Consider the following 17,841-nt stretch of genomic DNA (forward strand, 5'->3'; position numbering starts at 1 on the left):
AGAGTCCAACCACACATGTCCAACACTATAGGCCTAATAATAATAATACATTATTTTCATAGCCTATAGGCGTACGCTTTTCTACAACTTAAAGAAGCTTGCACGCTTACACATGTCCTGCAATACACATGCTGCAGCTGCCCAGCTGCTCACTGTTTGTAAAAGTAAATAAATAGTATGTTCATTTCAATAATGTACTTTCTATACCCTGCTTCATAAACAATACTGACATCCCTGTGCTCCTCCGAGTCTGGGGGTCCGGGGATGTGAGGAAAACGCGAGGACACAGACAGGGAGGCTGTTTCACTTCATAAAGGAAATGGCGGTCAATATTAACAACACAGGAGCTAAAACGCTTAATAATCTTCATTACGTGTTAAAGAAAGAACATAAGAAAGTTTGACAAAGATGAGGCTGTTAAACGGGCAGCGGATCCGCTGTGTGTAGAAAGAGAGAGAGAGAGAGAGAGAGAGAGAGAGACGCTGAGCTGCAGCGATCAGCTGATCCGGAGCATAGAGAGAGAGAGAGAGCTGCAGTCCGCGGGGTTCGGCCTCGCGTCCTGTCCTCACAACTCTTATTAATCCCGGGACCTGACAATTGTTATTTGTTCCTACTCGGAACCGAGTTTTGCTTCCCAACCCTGCCACTGTGCTACACGTCCCGCCACGCCATGCCCCTGTCTCAGTACAGAAAGCGGCGAGATGCATTTCCTTAGGAATTGACAAGCAGAACCGAAACTAACATTTCTAAACGAACAATGTCGGACACGGACAATTTGCGAATGAGTTCTGCCTTTTGTAAACTTAATTTGTCAATAATTTGTCAATAAATGAGGGCGAAAAACGTCACTTGTCCACCGGACAAGTCAATTACAAGATCTACTTGTCCGTTATTGTAAATAACACGTCCCGGACGGTGGGACGTGTGCTTTTTCGCACACATTGTCATAACGTTTTTTTGGCTTGTAGCCAATCACCAACCAAGGTAATTAAAAATGATTATTATTCTTTATTACATTACAACATCTTGTGTTTTGACAGTGAAAAAAGAAATGGAAATCATCACATTGTATATATTTTTAAGCAATAATATAATTGGAGCGAGAAGTATCATGACAAATATAACCTTTGTTTTCTTTTGCTGAACTACTCTTTTTTAAAAAAAAAGAGAGATGGAAAGTTTCTACAGTATAATGGTCCTATCATTCCTGGAAATTCATGTGTTATCTTGGTATTTCCAAAAACTGATGCCAGTTAGCAATTACATACATCTTTAACCATTTAAAGCAACAAACCTGCTTCCAGGAATCAATATTGATAGTGTAACACAGTATAATTGTTATAGAGTAACTATGAATTAACAGCAGAATAACAGCAAAGGAGAAGAGTGAACCTGAGATCAATGTCACAGGCAGGAAGTGCAGACATGATGGCTTTATTATTGCAGACTGAAATAAGCTGCAACCCCGTTCTGAATCTCGGGGTCAGTGAGCAGTCTCCTTTTACAGATAAACCTGTGTTACCTCTGTAAAAGGCAGACTCGACTGCTGTCACATACTGATGTCTCGTCTGTTCAAAAAGTCAAATAAAAAACAATACATTTTGAATATATATACGTCTCCGTCATGACACAACCATCATGATGCGTTTTGAAATAGACTGCATGGCCTCATACTGTTCCTTTTAGGACAGCGTGACATTGATACATCATCAGGTTACTTATTAATCTAAGTCTTAGCACACTCGCATTTAAAATACAAAACAATAAAGCTTAATCTTAAAGGACATTAAAGGACAGCCCACTTTAGAGTTAGACTGAGGAGAGAAGCACTGGATATCGCTGAAGCCAAACATTACAACGTTTGTGCACGTTAAGAAGAGTTGTGTCCTGGACTGGAACTTTGCAAACCAGCAAAGGATGGCCAAAGCAAAAGACTCTGAGGTGGAGGAGAGGCCCAAATGGGACAACAAGGCTGAGTACCTGCTAACGTGTATCGGCTTTGCAGTGGGAGTTGGAAACGTCTGGCGTTTTCCTTACCTGTGCCAAATCTATGGAGGAGGTAAGATGCTATTATATAAGGCTGCATACGAGTTGCATTTTATTTCCCTCTTACACCAAACCATAGTTTAAATACACCATTAAAGTTTTAAAAGGGATATCACTTATTTATTACTGTATTCCAGACATGTTATCCTATAATGAGAGACCACGTTGAGTTGTAGAAACACTTGCCTCTTTCTGCCTCAGTACAATTAGTCATTAACAAATATGCTAGGCCATTCATTTACAAAATGGTAGATATTTTCTGTATATGATTGACCATCTCATCATCAGGGATAGTTCACGATTCAACTATAACCCCGTACTTCCTCATACAGTAGTTTCAGGTAAACTATGAAGAGCTGGAAACTCGAAATGTGCATACGCTTCAGTGGTGTCAAGTGACTCATTTACTCAAGTATTGTGCTTAAGTACAATTTTGATATACCGGTAGTACTTGTAATTGAGATTTTCCATTTTATGCTACTTTGTACTTCTACTCCACTACAATTATTTAATACCTTTAGTTACTTTACATATTTTGATTAATGATATGAAAGATAATCAACACATTAATAAGACTTTAGTTCCACCTGGAGTAAACTCACAAGTTACCCTGCAGTATACAAAGTCATTAAAACTAGCTGGACCTTTACCAGCTTTGATAGCACTTTAATGATCAATAATTATAAAACATATCATATATATATTATTCTGAAATGAAATCTGCAGAATGAGTACTTTTAGTATATTTTGATGCTAATACTTTTACTTGAGTAACATTTTTAATTCAGGACTTTTACTTGTAACAGAGTATTCCTACACTCTGGTACTTCTACTTTTACTTAAGTACAAGATCTGAACTAAGCTCTTTAAACTTCACATATTCATAGAAATACTTAATTCCAACGGACAAGCTTTTTCCTACATTCATATCGTGTCATATATTCAGCCAAATGTCTTATTTTTTCAACTGGATATTTATACTTCTCCACTTGTGTGGTTTGTCACTTGGATAACCATGGAAATAATGGGATTTGTCTATCTGATAGTCACATTAGTAATTGATGTCTTCAGGTGCATTCCTCATCCCCTACCTGATAGCGCTGGTGTTTGAGGGCCTCCCTCTGCTCTACCTGGAGATGGCTATAGGACAGAGGCTCCGCATGGGCAGCATCGGCATCTGGAAATCCATCTCGCCCCTGCTGGGGGGAGTCGGTGGGTGGAAGATAATTATTAGTCATATTTATTAGGATTTTATTTGGACAGATTCTCCATTATTTCAATAGCTAATCTAAAGCTAGAAATTAGTTGGTGTTTTCTAATGGACGTTCAGAAACTAGTCAATGCACAAGTTCAACCATTATAATAAACACGTCTGTTCTGACTCCTAAATGGTGGAATGACCTTCACATCGACATCCGGTCAGCAGAAAGTCTAAACATCTTCCGTCGCAGACTAAAAACACATATTTTCCGACTGCACCTCGGCCAATCAAATCTCTATACATATTGTAATAATGTACTAGCGGTAACGGATTGGCTTAGTTGAAGCTAATCTACTAGCACTTTAAATGGTTTGGCTTTGATGAAACTAATGTACCTACATGATTCTTGTTACTCTGTACCCTCCTGGTTGAATGCACTTATTGTAAGTTGTTTTGGATAAAAGCGTCTGCCGAATGAAATGAAATAATTCACATTAATTCATTACAGATGTAGTCATAGTAAGTATTACCAAAATGTTTTTTGTGATATTGAATATGTTGTTTATCATGCATTTGTGTAGGAATTGCCTCCATGATAGTGTCATTTCTGGTGAGCATTTTCTACAACACGCTCCTGGCCTGGGCGATGTGGTACTTCTTTCACTCTTTCCAAAACCCCCTGCCCTGGAGCAAGTGCCTGGTCAATGATAACCTCACAGGTAACAAGGAACTCCATCAGTCACGCTAGCTGCTTTTTACAGTTCTATTATCACACATGCAAGGAATGGTTAACTATTAGGCTCCACGTGGCGTTTCAGATCAGGTTTCATAGGAAAACTACTGGATTTTTCTATGTCATAAAAGTCCTGTGGCTTAAAATAAGAATTAGTTTTGACCTTTGACTCGATTGTCTTTCTGTAACAGTTGATCCCGTCCCTAGTGTAGGAGCAGACATTTGAATTATTACCTCAGTATGTGTCACTACTATGAACTGATACGTCTCTGCTGTGCTTGTAAGGACCTCACCTGGCTTCATATCGATCCACTTAAGGCCTAGAGGATTGACAAGGTGTACCTTTGGAGTAAACCGCATAGTGTGACTCATCATGTACTGAGGAAAGTCCAACGTGGACTGAAACATGTGCACTCTTTGCACATTTTTCTCTATGGCCCTGTAATTTATCAAAAGAACATCAAGAGTCTTGTCGGAGTCTCTTTAGTTCTCTGTGTGCAAGTCCTCCCCTAATGTACTATAAAAGAAGATCATTATTATATCGTCTCGTTTGTTTTTAGTAATCTTACCAAGATATTTAGTTTGTCTTATGGTGGAACAGTTTTAAGAGCTACATGTTCCTATGCAGAAGTCATTTATTGTGGGATAAATTCATACTAATCTCAGAAAGTACATAAACTCAGGTACAAAATAAGGCATGTCTTACCCAATGTACACAACAACCGTCTTGATTAAGCAAATACTGTCCTTTGTGAATGCATTCGTACAGGCTATAATGAGGAGTGTGTGAAGAGCACTCCAGCAAACTACTTCTGGTACCGTGAGACCCTGAACATCACACCTGACATCGAGACCAGCGGCTCCCTGCAATGGTGGCTGGTCATCTGTCTGGCCAGCGCCTGGTGTGTGGTCTACATCTGCTTTATCAGAGGCATCCAGTCCATTGGAAAGGTCTGTTTTCCTACTAAAATAAAAATAACTGAATAATTACGTCATATTTTACAATGAACCGCTGTACCATACATCCTTAATATCAATTCTGAAAATTACAGTAAGATGAAGAACATTTAAAAAAGGCTGTGTTGTATGTTTGTATGTTTCAGGCTGTGTATGTGACAACCACATTCCCTTACCTGGTGCTGACTATTTTCCTGATCCGGGCTCTCACTCTGCCGGGATCTACTGATGGACTGGTGTACCTCTTCACTCCTAAAGTGAGTGTGTTGCTACTAAAGGTGATGTCAAGAGTACCCGACGGACACAATGAACTGATGTGTTGACTGTCTGCAGTGGGAGATCCTGAAGAACCCTCAGGTGTGGCTGGACGCTGCCACTCAGATCTTCTTTTCCCTCTCCGTGGCCTTTGGAAGTTTCATAGCTTTCTCCAGCTATAATGCAGAGAGGTAAGGACTGATACACTTGAGCTCCCTCAGTAGTATTGGGATGATTTGTGTGAATTGTTTCCTCTTTTGTGTCCATTAGGAACAACTGTGAAAGGGATGCTGTTCTAGTAGGAACAATAAACAGCGCCACGTCTCTCTACGCCTCCATTTCCATCTTCTCCATCCTGGGATTTAAAGCTAACTCCGCCTACAACTCCTGTAACGAGGAGTACGTACGCACAAACATTCAATGTTATTGTTATTCTGCTTTCACATGGAGTAATGCAGATGGACAACCGGAGAAACATTTTAGTGGAATACAGCAGGACAGTAAATTAAGTTGAGTCCGGTAGAAAATACCGGCAATGGTAACGGTAGAAGTCGATGCCTTTCTTCGGCAACAAGATGTTATGAACTAGCCTACGAAGCTTCTTCACACAAGGGAGAAAACATGGCCGATCCGGACAACGACGGAGCCAATTCTTTTATCAGTAGTAGAAATAATTTCAATTTTTCAAACAGATTTTTGATCCCTTTTGAGAAAGGGAGGGAAAATAGACTTGAAAAGGGGGATTGACTGAAAGCAACTCGACCAGGAGTGCTTCTTTGGCACCATGGCGAGAGTTTAGATTCTTACCTACTGTACATATTACAAGAAGCTGCATAACAAGAGCAGTTAAACAAAAAGTAGACACAAACATGCATATGACGTACGACCATAAGATTTCGTTTTCCTCTTCAATCCAGAATGTGTTGTCCTTCGACCAGATACCCTGTGAATGCAGCATAATGAATGTTTCATGCTCCTTCTGGTCAGCCCGGGGGGGGGGGGGGGGGCAGATGGCAAAATTGTGCACTTGCGGTAAGGGCAATTGTGCGCCAAGGGTTTGAGCATCGGGCAAATACACCTTCGAGATTATGTAACAGCCAGCAGGGTTTGCAGAAATATTCGTGGGGACCAAGCGCGTAGTCCCTAGTGCGCTGACCACAAGAAGCATGAAACTATTTTAAAGCTTATTCTTTTCCTGCCAATACCGTTGAGGCAGAATGTCTTTTGGAATCCCATTTGCAGAAACATCTTGATTCTGACCAACCACTTTGAGTTTTCTGACCAGAACATAACAGTGGAGAACTATGATCCCTGGTTTAAGTATCTAAATCGTTCATATCCAGGTGAGGTGGCCGGTTTGGACCTGGAGCACTGTGACTTGCAAACATTTCTTGACCAGGTACTGTAACTGTGTAAACACATTGGATCTTGTAAACTGCATTCAAATTTTCCATGAGGTGCCAGTCAAAAATGTACAGTCCTCGTTTCTTGACTCTCTTTCATCCTTCTCCCCCAGAGCGCATCGGGTACCGGCCTGGCTTTTATCGTGATCAGCGAAGCAGTGATAGAAATGCCAGGCTCACAGATATGGGCCATATTGTTCTTCACCATGCTCTTCAGCTTGGGTCTGTCGTCCATGTTTGGCAACTTAGAAGCAGTCCTCACACCCATCAAGGACCTCAACCTATTTCCCAAGTGGATCCCTCATGAACTCGTAACAGGCAAGTTTTAAGTGGAAATTATTGATTTTGCCGCTGTTGAAAAGAACACTTGATGGCTTTCTGTTTTCCTGAGTTTTGCAACTACCAACAACAACACACTGCGTTCTGTTTCCCACACTTTGGTTTTTCCATAGTCTGCCATTTACTATATTCATCACCTTTGCTAATTGGGTATAGCAACCGGAGACGACAAAGGCTATCCTCTCAGTATTTTGGTTGTGCAATGGTTGAGGTACTTCCTTTGTGAAGTAAATTGAGCCTACATGTTCCTGAAAGACCATACACCAGTGGATTATAGTTGATGTCATCATTATATATCCATTTCATTGTGTAAGCAACAGTTAGCCCACACTGTAAAGTTAAAGGTGACCTATCATGCAAAATGCAATTTTGTACGTCTTTTCTACATGAATATGTGTCCCCGGTGTTCCAGGGAACTCACCAAGTGTCAGAAAACACAACCCTCTCTATTTTCCTCCATACCCAAATCTCTTAAAAAGGGGCTGCAACGGATCTGATACAGACTGATCCAGATTTGAACACTTCTATGACGTCACAGAAGTGGCGCTACGGCTATTGGGCCAACTCCACCAATCAGGAGGAGACAGCCACGGACATTGCCGTTGGAAAGCACTGGAGACGCTGTAGTACATATGCCAAGCCTGCAGATGGTGCTGTTCTCACAGAATCAGCCCATGCAAAGACAGTGTTAAATCGAGCGAAATGAGGAATGGCTAAAATGCATGATCTGTTTGGTATTTTGAAAAATAAAAAGTATAAATATGCCTTGGTATGGTCCTACACTATATTATTCAAATATAGCATGATAGGTCCACTTTAAGGTGTTCAAAAGATAAAGAAATACGTGTGAACCCTATTAATTCCCTCACTGAAAACACATTTTTCTCTAACACTTTTTAGCAATCATCTGTTTGATATCCTTCTCGACGGCTCTCATATTCACCCTGGGTTCGGGGAACTACTGGTTTGATATCTTTAACGGCTACGTGGGCTCCCTACCTCTCCTCATCGTTGCACTCTTTGAGATTATTGGAGTCATTTATGTCTATGGAATGAATAGGTAACTTTTTCTCCTCTTCTTTGAAATTCTATAGAAATGTACGAGATTTTTAAACAATTTTGATCTCATTGTGTGAAACCTCTTCTCCTGTCCCGGTGTCCTCCAACAGGTTCAGTGAAGACATCTATTTTATGACTGGGAAGAAGCCCAACATCTTCTGGAAGGCCTGCTGGATGGTGATCAGTCCGTTAATGCTACTGGTGGTGTTGGTTGCATACGTTGTCGTTCAGGCACAGAAACGACCCTCTTATCTCGCTTGGAACCCAGACTATGTAAGAAAGCCGAGGGTACTCACATGGAGATGTTTCGGGTGTAGAGATCTGATTCAAGGCTTGAAATATATTTGGAAGATATACTGCAATTGAGTGAAAAAAATATGTAAAAAATATGCAACTGAGTATTTAACTCTGCTATAATCCACATAATTGGTCAGTGTGGTTGTTACAGCTTATTGAGCATTCCTTGTGCATCCAAAAATATTAAGGTTAAAATGTATTGTTTTTGGAATTTGTAGCTTCACACAACGATGTATCAATTTCCCATTTGACACTTCTTTTTATTTTTCTTCCCTCAGGAACTATTCCCAAAAACGGAATCGAAGCAATATCCAGACTGGGTGTTTGTCATAATCATCCTTCTCAGTCTACTACCTGTGATTTCTATCCCACTGGTGGCTCTCTACAAACTGATCTCCTGCAGCATGAAAAAGACCTCTGCTCGTGTTCAACATAGTCCCTAATGCAATGGGGGCTTTCGAGGTTGAAACACAGGAACAGAAGAACTTTTAAAAAATGACATAATCCTGATCATGTCCCTGCTTCTGTGGAATTTACTTCCTAATTGGCCAGAAAGCTGACATAAAATCAATTATGCCAAATTGAAATATAGACTTTTTTTTTTTATTTGTGACGTTAACATTTATCAGGACCTGACAAATCACATTTGCTTCCTTGATCATATAACTGGATTTATTTAACAGTGAAAGTCTTTCCTTTGTACATTGTTGTGCAGTGAACTTGATGTAAATAACAAACAATTTAACACATCATATTGAAATATACAGCCATGTCAAAAAGTAATTACATAAGATATATATATATATACATACAGTATGTGAGTGTCGACAATATTTCTCTGAACTTATTTACATAGAAATGATCGCCGTCAGTGACGTCATGTCTGCCTTGTGGAAAACTACCACAAAAGTGTAAATCAAAGTCCACACAGAGAAACAGCTGTGGGACGAGACGGGGTCTAGTAAAGTAGCTAGATGATTTTCAACTATCCATCTGTATCTGTGTTAGCTGTTTTATAGGGTGTGTATCACTTTGCTGTGTTATCTCTCTAAAGCCTTGTGAAAAGGATAAATTACATTTTTATTTTGGCACACTGAAGTTCAGATAAATCACTAATTTCAACTCTGAGAATGAGACAAGAAATATAAAGATCTGTAATTCTTTGTTGACACATCATCCAAGCACTTAAAGGCAGACAAAACTCACTGCATCAGTATGTAGTCCAGCTTCTCTAGAACGTTTGTCTATACCTTTGAGCTGCTGTTTCAGGGATTTGATGGGAGCTCAATTCGGGGCTGGCTTGTAGTCTAGCACTGGATGGCGAAGAAGTCGTCAGGGGTCCTGGGGTTAGTGGCCTGTCGGACCCTGGCCAGCCTCAGAACCCCCAGACGCTTCTCTAGACTGCGCTTCCCTGTCAAGAAAGCAGAGGACATTTCTTTTTTCGCTCGTCAATGGTGAAATGTAAAATTCAAGCATCTGTAGAATAGGGTTAAAAGGTAGCAATTAACAACTTCTGTACATGTTGGATTGTGTTGTACCTACATTTGTTGGGTTTTGTTAATCTCTCACAAAGCCAGATTAAAATGGATTGGCTTTATAGGCAAGTTGTCATGTTGATGTTTACATATTGTTCATATTGAGACCAATGGCTCTACTTTCCTGCAGGTAAGTAACTTACTTGCTCTTAACCAACATGCTCAGTGAAGCTTATTATTAAGTAGCGCCTCTCATTGCATTAGCCACAAAATGTTGATAGCTTTAGTTGGCGTCAGTGAGTGATACAAAATAGGATTAGCCTCATCGGTACCAGATCTGAGAACCGCCTAGCATTTTAGAAAGATAGTCGTTGAAGGTTTGTCCTTACAGCAACCACAGTGGAGGAGGAAAAGACTGAAGCAGACCTGGGGCCACACTGGGTAGAAGAAAGCCTCTACTCCCAGAGGAGCTTCACATCTTGTGCTGCCATAGGATAGTGTTATATCAATCTAGGACGTAGTCATAGTAACTAGGTATGTTATTAAATTACAGTTTTCAGAGCCAAGAGGCTAATCGTCTCTTTGCTAATTATTCACTGAGCTGACAAAGACGATGTTTAGATTATAACAGCTGAGGTTCGTGTTTTAGGTAATGTAAAGAAATGTATGTGCGTTCATGTGCAGACGTACATGGTTTTGTTAATTGGATAATTCATATCCTGCAAGACTCCTAAAGACGTCATGAGATGATGACCTTTCTACATCTGGAACATGTCCAAGTTTAGGAGACCTGAAAATGTGTGTGCGTTAAAACATGGTTAGGGAACATGTTCGTGTGTCATTTAGAAAACCTACATTTGCCCCTGTGTTTCTTGTATTCGTGGGGCATTTCCACGATTGGCTGCTGTGGCAGGTGATGTACTCTAATATTATCATTATTGCTGCGTAACTGAATAATAATGAATCTCAACCATGTCTGTGTTTGTGTTTTATTGATCTCCCTCTGTTAACATTTAAGGTTGGTGAGCCATAAATTGCACTCACAATAGTTCCTGTGTGATATAGTTGTGTATGTGTGGATGTTTTCGAAGGGTACATACGTTTGTGCAGGTGTGGGAGCAGAGCCCTGTAGAGAGGACGGTGCTGTGACAGTACATGCAAGAAGGAAAGACAGAACAGCAGCTCCACTGCTTCGTACTGCAAAATGCCAGTCTGGGCCATATTGCCTAAAATCAGTCCTGGAAAAGGGAAAGAGATAAGTGACTGTATTCTTTTTTATATATAATACTGATATTGTTCCAGATTAATAAAGGGAAATGCCTTTGTTGCTGAGCCTGATGAGCTGATTGCTGTATTCGGCCATATCAAATATCATCCTCAGGAAGTACAAAGGGTTCTTAGCAACAGTCTGGTCAAAGGGCAAACTCTGGGCACACACATGGAACCTAAAGAGGAAAACCAACAAAATCAGAAAAAGGACAAAACCAACACTTTTGAACAATGTACACGAGGAAAAGGCGGTTCAGGTAGTTTTCAGTGAACTTTACCTGCATGCATGAAGCAGCACCAGCTTGTAGATGTTCTTGTAGACTGCCTCAAGAGAATTGTTCTAAAAAAGGACAAAAGCAAAGTTGCAGGAACAATTATAAAACTGATAGAAAAACAGAACCTATATGTGGGACTTCTACTTTATTAATGCTCAGTCAAGTGCAAACACTTTTATGAAAATCAAAATGCATTAACTTTTTTTTTTTTTTTCTTCATGATACATAAGGCAATTTGTTATACTTTGTTTCCTTTGGTTTCTACTTCCGAAGTTGACAGCCCCTTAACTGTGATGCAGCAGATGTCAGTTGGTCTTGCAGCGTAATTTACGGACAGTAGTGTCAACAGCCTTTTTGAGGGGTGTCACTCCTTTGTAGAGAACTTTCGAATAAAAGTAGTTTTCATCAAAGCTGGCACCATTATTTTTCTGACCTTCAGGTCCAGGAACAAGGCATGGCTCCTGAGTCTGAGGACAGCCATCAGTTTCCTCCTCATTTGCTGTCCAGCTGAGTGGAAGGAGCCCAACGTGAGGCTGTAGCGCAAAGACAGGCCTGCATAGCTGTGGGAGATGGAAAGAAAGAAAAAAACAAACATTGAAAAAGGACATACTGCAAAGACGACAGCCTTGCCATGAACAATTATTGCACGTTAACATTTGTATTGTGCTCTATGCAAGACTGGGAACTGTAATAATATGTATGAGTACGTTCAAGGTACATGAGAAAATGGTTTCACTAAGCTTACAAAAATGAGGCAAAAAGCCTCACAACAACAAGCACACTTGAGGCATTACATCTGAAGTGTAATTATTCTGACGAGATGCTTCACCTTGAGTAGTCTTTGTAGACGTCCAGTGAGTGTGTGTCCAGCAACAGTCCACACCAGGGGAAGAGGCAGTGAGGGGTCAGCACTCGGATGCCGGGACATGAGCCCATGCTCCCTGGCACCTGAAAGTTAACCCCCACCTTCTGCGGGTTGACCACCAGACCGTACTGTGGTACTCCGGCCAGCAAGATACTACACACAATGCACAAGTGTCATTAGCAACCTTTAAACCTCTTATCAAAATAAAAAGGGAGCAAAAGAGAAACAAAATACTTGTGAGAAAAAGATAAATGTTGGGTAAAAGCCCTTCTGAAATAACAGTGATGCGTGTAAGGAAAATTTGTATCACCAACATACTTGAGAAAGCTTTGTGCTTTGTTTAAGTTTGGGGTGATCAGAAGGAAGTCATCCACCAGTCTCATCAAACATCTGCAGGACACAGAGAGGAAGATAACACATACAGTAAATACTACAAAAGTAACAATACCGAAAGACTGCCCTCTGTTGCTACAGATGTGTTATTACATGGTTATTACATCTACAGTACAGACGTTGACATAAATATACAACAGTCTGCTGTACCCTTTCTTTTCAGTAATGCCTTCAAACAGGACATTCTCCATGTGACCGTAGCAGAGACAACACAGCAGGCTGGATACGACAGAGCCCTGAGGAATCCCTCGGCACTGACGGTATGTTCTGAAACACAGGGGGACAAGCTGATTGTATTTGAAACGAGGCAAAATAAATGTCAATGAGAGTATTCATTTTATATAAACTCAAACACATCCTGGGTTCTTTGCATGGCATCACATTCACAAATAAGAAGCAGCTTCCACATTGGTCTATTTCATCTTGATGCTTACTTCTTTCCAAACTGAACAACACTTCCCATTAGCATTTGGGTGAAGAACTGCAACGCGTCTCTGCCGTGAAGATCAGCGCAGAAATGCTAAAAGAAAAAAAGAAAAGATTTAAAAGAAGTGACAAACGTGCTGATCTATAGAAATATCTCAGGATGTCTCACCTGCTCTACCAGTATGGCGTGATGGACTTTTTTTTTTTTCTGAAGTGACGTCACAAACCCTTTCATGTTGGTGGATCCCATGCTATCCTCCAGTAAATCTGCCTGTATTAACAAACATGAGAAACAGTTCAACGGTTGCACACACAAGAATACCGTGTATGTGTATGTGTGTGTGTGTGTGTATGTGTATGTGTGTGTGTGTGTGTGTGACGTACCTGTCTAACAAAGGACTTTTTCAGGCCCTCACGGCCATCTGCCCAGATCTTGGCATAGCGGCGGACGGTGAAGAGTTCGTCCTGCACAGGGGACAGCGCCTGACCAATCACTTCACTCAGTTTGTCATGGGGCAGACTCTCATAGGCTCCACTCACATCCACCTACAATGCAGGGATGAAGAAAAATAGCATTTAAAAAAGGCACAATGAATCGGTTTGTTGGATGCTTTTTATAAAAACAACAAACAAATAAAATGGGGTCTGATTTACAAGGCCTGATTGTATGGAAGATGGCTGGACTCACACAGTATTCAAGCAATATGACAAATGTATTAAAGGTCACATGTCATGCTTTTCCGGTTATTACCCGTCCCCTTGTTTGTTATGAAGGGTTTTCTGCATGTAAACGGTGTGCAGAGTCAAAACCCTCAAAGTACACCCTGTAGCGAGTAAAACTCTAAAACAGAAAATACCTCCCCAAAACGCCTCGTTGGTGAAACGTCATCATGACGTCATCATCCATTTGATTCTTCCGGGTACGTGCTTACGAAAGCACGTACCCGGAACTAAATGGGCCAATCTGTGGAGCCATTACGTTACGTCCGCGGAACCGTTACGTTAAGCCCCCGCTGATTGGTCCAAATTGACCAATCCACAAAGAAACACTCAGTGCAGGCAGCCCTGCTGATTTCTGATAACAGACAGTTGGGATCGCGGTGAAATTCTCTCTGCAGACCCGTTCTCTCAGCGTTTATCAATCTATAAACCTTTTTCTTACTCAATATCAAGCCACACTTATTGTTTTTATTTCAGCTGTGACTTTGTGTGTGTTCAGGTTGAGTTTGGCTGTGTTTGGCTGTGTATCGCTAAACAAGGAAATCACGGAGGGGGGGGGGGGAGGAGCTGCAGCGAGCCGTTTAGTGGAGAAAGTGAATACTGCTGAATACACATACTTTACAGAGATGCTGTATGCGAAACCAATGTGAGTTTGGAAAATTGCACAGTATTTTTCCTATTTTAGTATAGCTCAACAATGGAATTATGATCAGTGGAAATGGCCATGACATGTGACCTTTAACATTATAACATGTTAGTTTAAAATCAAACTAATCTTACTATTTTTGCCTTTAACAAAATACTTTTGTATTTGTTTCACAGTTCTAGGTGTGCTTAATAATATTACAATGCTGGAGTAATCACAAAATGTATACATTTTATAAACTGTATATGATAAATATACATAAAAGACATGACTAATATGTTGTCAGCTTCTGCCAGTACAATAAACAAACTGGCCGACCAAAACCAACCTTCACAAAGTAGAGGGTTTGTGGCTCCTTCTTCAGGGCTGGAGCTAGAGAGCGTAACACCCTGTGGATGTCTGTCATCCCCATCACCGTGGAGCCCAGCAGGGACGGAGAGGCGCGCACACAGGCCCGCAGCATGTCCAGCAGGTCTCGGACACGCCTTCTGTAGAGCTGCAGGGGAAAGAGAAATGCCCTAAATGCAAATGATCCCAACTTGTAATAACACACAGCGTATGGATTTTTAATAGAGAACTTTAAATGTCATTATCAAGATGTACCCTTGTTTTGGCATCTGCTCCAATGACTCGTGTGATAGGCCTCATGCTATCAGTTTTTGGAATGAAGCGAAGGCGAGATGTGACGGTGGCTTTGGGGAGAGATGCCACCTGAGCCGGAGTCATCTCCTCCATCTGACCTGTGGAGAGGTGAACCCTAAATCATAAAAATGGTTGTGAGCTTGAGTGTCCAGTGATTACATGAGTAAAAACCTTTGCGGGCGTGTGTGTGTGTACCTGAAGGCTAAGTCCTGTAGTTTTGCCCAAACTTCTTGTCTGTAGAACCTGAGGGCGTTCTTCTGGCCCGCGCTTTCCGTGACATAGAAGCAAGCTCGAACGAGGCCCACAACATAGCCGTCCAGAAGCCAAGCCAGGAACTGACCCAGGATCTGTGTCCGATATGAGAGCTCACTGGGAGGGAACCTGCCTGCGGATAAGAGTGATGTAGTTAAAACGGCCAAAATGTAAAGCAGAAAAATGTAAACCTACAATAAGCTTACCTGTTTTACTGACCTTCAACCAATCAAAGTCATTCACCTTCATCTTCCACATCAGTTCAGAGAGTGAGAGCTTCTCAAACTTGCCACTGCGCAAGAAGCCCCTCACCCTGATGAAGAAACGTAGTCGGTTGTGGTCGGAGCCCCACAGCTCCTGAGGGATCACAGTGGAGAGGCACTCCCTGACAAACAGGAAGACCCGGTGAGGTGCACAGTGTTGAGGCAAGAGGGAGCTTAACTCCCCTTGTCCTGCTTCTCTCTCCTCCAGCACTGGACACACCCTCTGCAGTATTCTGCTGTAAGGACATCTCCTGTGTTGACGCAACAGCTGACTGAACAGGGGGACCATGTTAGAGAAGCGCCGAGGCGGGAGTTTCTTTGGCTTCCTCTCTATCCCGTTTAAGTACGGCAGTCCCTCAAAGAAGATAATTCGTACCAAATCTTGCCCTTGCAGCCTTCTGCATTCATTAGCACTCTTTTTCTTCCTGTTGAGAATGAAGCCACGCATACCCCTTCCGCCGTACAGAAATCCCAGTGTGCGGATAAAACATTGCGAGGGAGGCAGAGAGGGAAAAATCCCCGTTCTCCAACTGGGTCCTCCCTCCATGGGCATTGTGCTTGTCTGCAATTCAACAGTCTGTTTGGAACCTGTAGGGCCATTCCCCAAAGGGTTTACTGATAGTGTTGGTACCACAGATACGGGCTGCTCTTCCTCCACCGGTTCAATACAAACCTGTTGAATTTCCTTTGTGGGCTCTTGCTTTGCTACTCGTATCCTCTTTCCTGAACGTGTCAGAGACTCTTCCTCCTCCTTCTGATCAGTTTCTCGCTTTCTTTTCCCCTCCATCACACGTTCATTCCTTTGGTTGCTCGTTTTGCTGCGAGTAGGCTTTTCAACAGCCCGTCTCTTTTTGTAAGTCACTGCCCTTTGATTCCTTCCAGACTGAGCACCGCTATTCTTGTGAGACCCAGGCTTGAGAAGAAACCGGTTGGTAGAATTAGACATGGACACCCTGTCATAGATTGGAGTGCCGCACAACTGGAATACACATGATGGAGGGACTTCCACAAACACAGAGCAGCTCTCCAGCAGGTACCGTGTGAGGTCTGTGCCAAGGCGTAGTGTGACTCTCTTCCACATGTCACTTCCATGAATATAGGCAGCACTTTGAGTTAGATCTCCTTGGAATTTAAAGGGGTCTGCATCCCGCTTCTCCTGAGCCAGCGCATGAAAATTGTATCCATTTGACAATATGTTATTTTTTCTTTTTCTTTTCAGACTGTTAAGAACGACGGCCAGCAGTTCAGGTAGAGTGCAGATCTGTGGGAAGCATAAATAACATAACAGGGTTCATCAGAAGTGTTTCTCATTCAGTTATAGCAATAAATGTTCCTTCCCTTCTAAAAAAAATAAATATATAAAATCTAGTCTCTTGTACACCTGACGGCTTATTGGTCAGAGCATCTTTAAAATAGGGTATTATAACTCACTATATGTATGTCTTTATCTAAATTTGGCATGCAACACAAGTGAGATAATCGACCAAACAGCTACTGAACCATACATTTCTCCTCATAATCCCTATTTATGTTATTATAAAAGTCCACAATAAAATGATGTATTGTTGTACTTTTGGTAATATTTTGATTGCGGGACTTTAACTTGTAACAGAGTATTCCTACACTCTGGTACTCATACTTTTAAGTACCAGATCTGAGTACTTCTTCCACCTCTGATATTTATGAAGAACGCTTCTTGTCTGCACTGCCATGGAATAACATAACATTAAAACCGTTATGACAGTTATCCCGACAGCTAGCGTTAGCAACAACTGTTACATGGTTTTACAGAAGTCAAGTTTTGTTAACTACATGTCAACTCTCAGAAACTGAAATGTCAGGTAGTTTTTAATTAAAGTTACCTGGTTGAAGCTTGGCACTTGCTGTAGTTCCTTGTCAAAGCAGACAATAACACCCCGGACGAAGGACTTGAAGCGGTTTGTGTCAGACTGTTCAATCAGCACTGCTTTCTTTCCTTCTCTGAACACGATGCTGTTCGCAAACTCCTCCAGTGTCTGTGTGTGAGTATACAGAAACCGGAGAATGTCCAGCGTAGGAGACATATCAGTCGTAGACATACCGATGGTTGATGTGGTTGTTATTCAGGACATGGTGAAATATGGGTGAAATTCAACAGCGGTTAGCATTAGAACTTCGAGGTTGAGCTTTATTATGCCGTTGAAGGTCCCGCGTCACCCTCAGCCAATGAGAGTTCAGTTTACTGTAAGCGTCCAATCAGAAAGCCCCATACTACAAAGTCCAAACTCACAGTTGACCAATAGCCAACAAGAAAAGGCATGTTGTCTTTTTTTCATGAAATGTGAC

General features: G+C 41.6%; 3 protein-coding genes across 3 annotated transcripts in view; 1 reads left to right on the plus strand and 2 right to left on the minus strand.

Annotated features, from left to right (window-relative positions):
* rims3 (regulating synaptic membrane exocytosis 3) overlaps window positions 1-17,841 on the minus strand; it is a 223,713-nt gene that overhangs the window by 169,312 nt on the left and 36,560 nt on the right. The window lies entirely within an intron of this gene.
* Window positions 1,778-8,797, plus strand: LOC307021025 (sodium-dependent neutral amino acid transporter B(0)AT3-like). The gene is made up of 12 exons (XM_079652743.1): window positions 1,778-2,059; window positions 3,118-3,258; window positions 3,829-3,966; window positions 4,750-4,931; window positions 5,084-5,194; window positions 5,271-5,383; window positions 5,463-5,591; window positions 6,435-6,591; window positions 6,709-6,913; window positions 7,835-7,994; window positions 8,104-8,266; window positions 8,569-8,797. Exons 1-12 carry the CDS (start codon window positions 1,918-1,920, stop codon window positions 8,731-8,733), a joined length of 1,806 nt encoding a protein of 601 aa, XP_079508869.1. The 5' UTR covers window positions 1,778-1,917; the 3' UTR covers window positions 8,734-8,797.
* On the minus strand, window positions 8,949-17,717 carry tert (telomerase reverse transcriptase). Its single transcript, XM_079652731.1, has 16 exons — window positions 17,379-17,717; window positions 15,460-16,777; window positions 15,197-15,386; window positions 14,963-15,116; window positions 14,688-14,855; window positions 13,378-13,539; window positions 13,163-13,264; window positions 13,002-13,087; window positions 12,718-12,834; window positions 12,493-12,564; window positions 12,139-12,327; window positions 11,743-11,869; window positions 11,313-11,374; window positions 11,086-11,210; window positions 10,866-11,003; window positions 8,949-9,701 (listed from the first exon to the last, which is right to left on the minus strand). Exons 1-16 carry the CDS (start codon window positions 17,592-17,594, stop codon window positions 9,598-9,600), a joined length of 3,330 nt encoding a protein of 1,109 aa, XP_079508857.1. The 5' UTR covers window positions 17,595-17,717; the 3' UTR covers window positions 8,949-9,597.

Source organism: Notothenia rossii (assembly GCF_949606895.1).
Source record: "Notothenia rossii genome assembly, chromosome: 10".
Classification (NCBI taxonomy): Eukaryota; Metazoa; Chordata; class Actinopteri; order Perciformes; family Nototheniidae; genus Notothenia; species Notothenia rossii.

Coding starts and splice junctions, on each gene's coding strand:
- LOC307021025 (XM_079652743.1), top strand. CDS start 1,918: ATGGCCAAAGCAAAAGACTCTGAGGTGGAGGAGAGGCCCAAATGGGAC. Junction 4,932..5,083: donor GCATCCAGTCCATTGGAAAG/GTCTGTTTTCCT, acceptor TGTATGTTTCAG/GCTGTGTATGTGACAACCAC. Junction 8,267..8,568: donor TCGCTTGGAACCCAGACTAT/GTAAGAAAGCCG, acceptor TTCTTCCCTCAG/GAACTATTCCCAAAAACGGA.
- tert (XM_079652731.1), bottom strand. CDS start 17,594: ATGTCTACGACTGATATGTCTCCTACGCTGGACATTCTCCGGTTTCTG. Junction 13,265..13,377: donor AAAAGTCCTTTGTTAGACAG/GTACGTCACACA, acceptor TTGTTAATACAG/GCAGATTTACTGGAGGATAG. Junction 11,004..11,085: donor CATCAGGCTCAGCAACAAAG/GCATTTCCCTTT, acceptor TCCCTTTTCCAG/GACTGATTTTAGGCAATATG.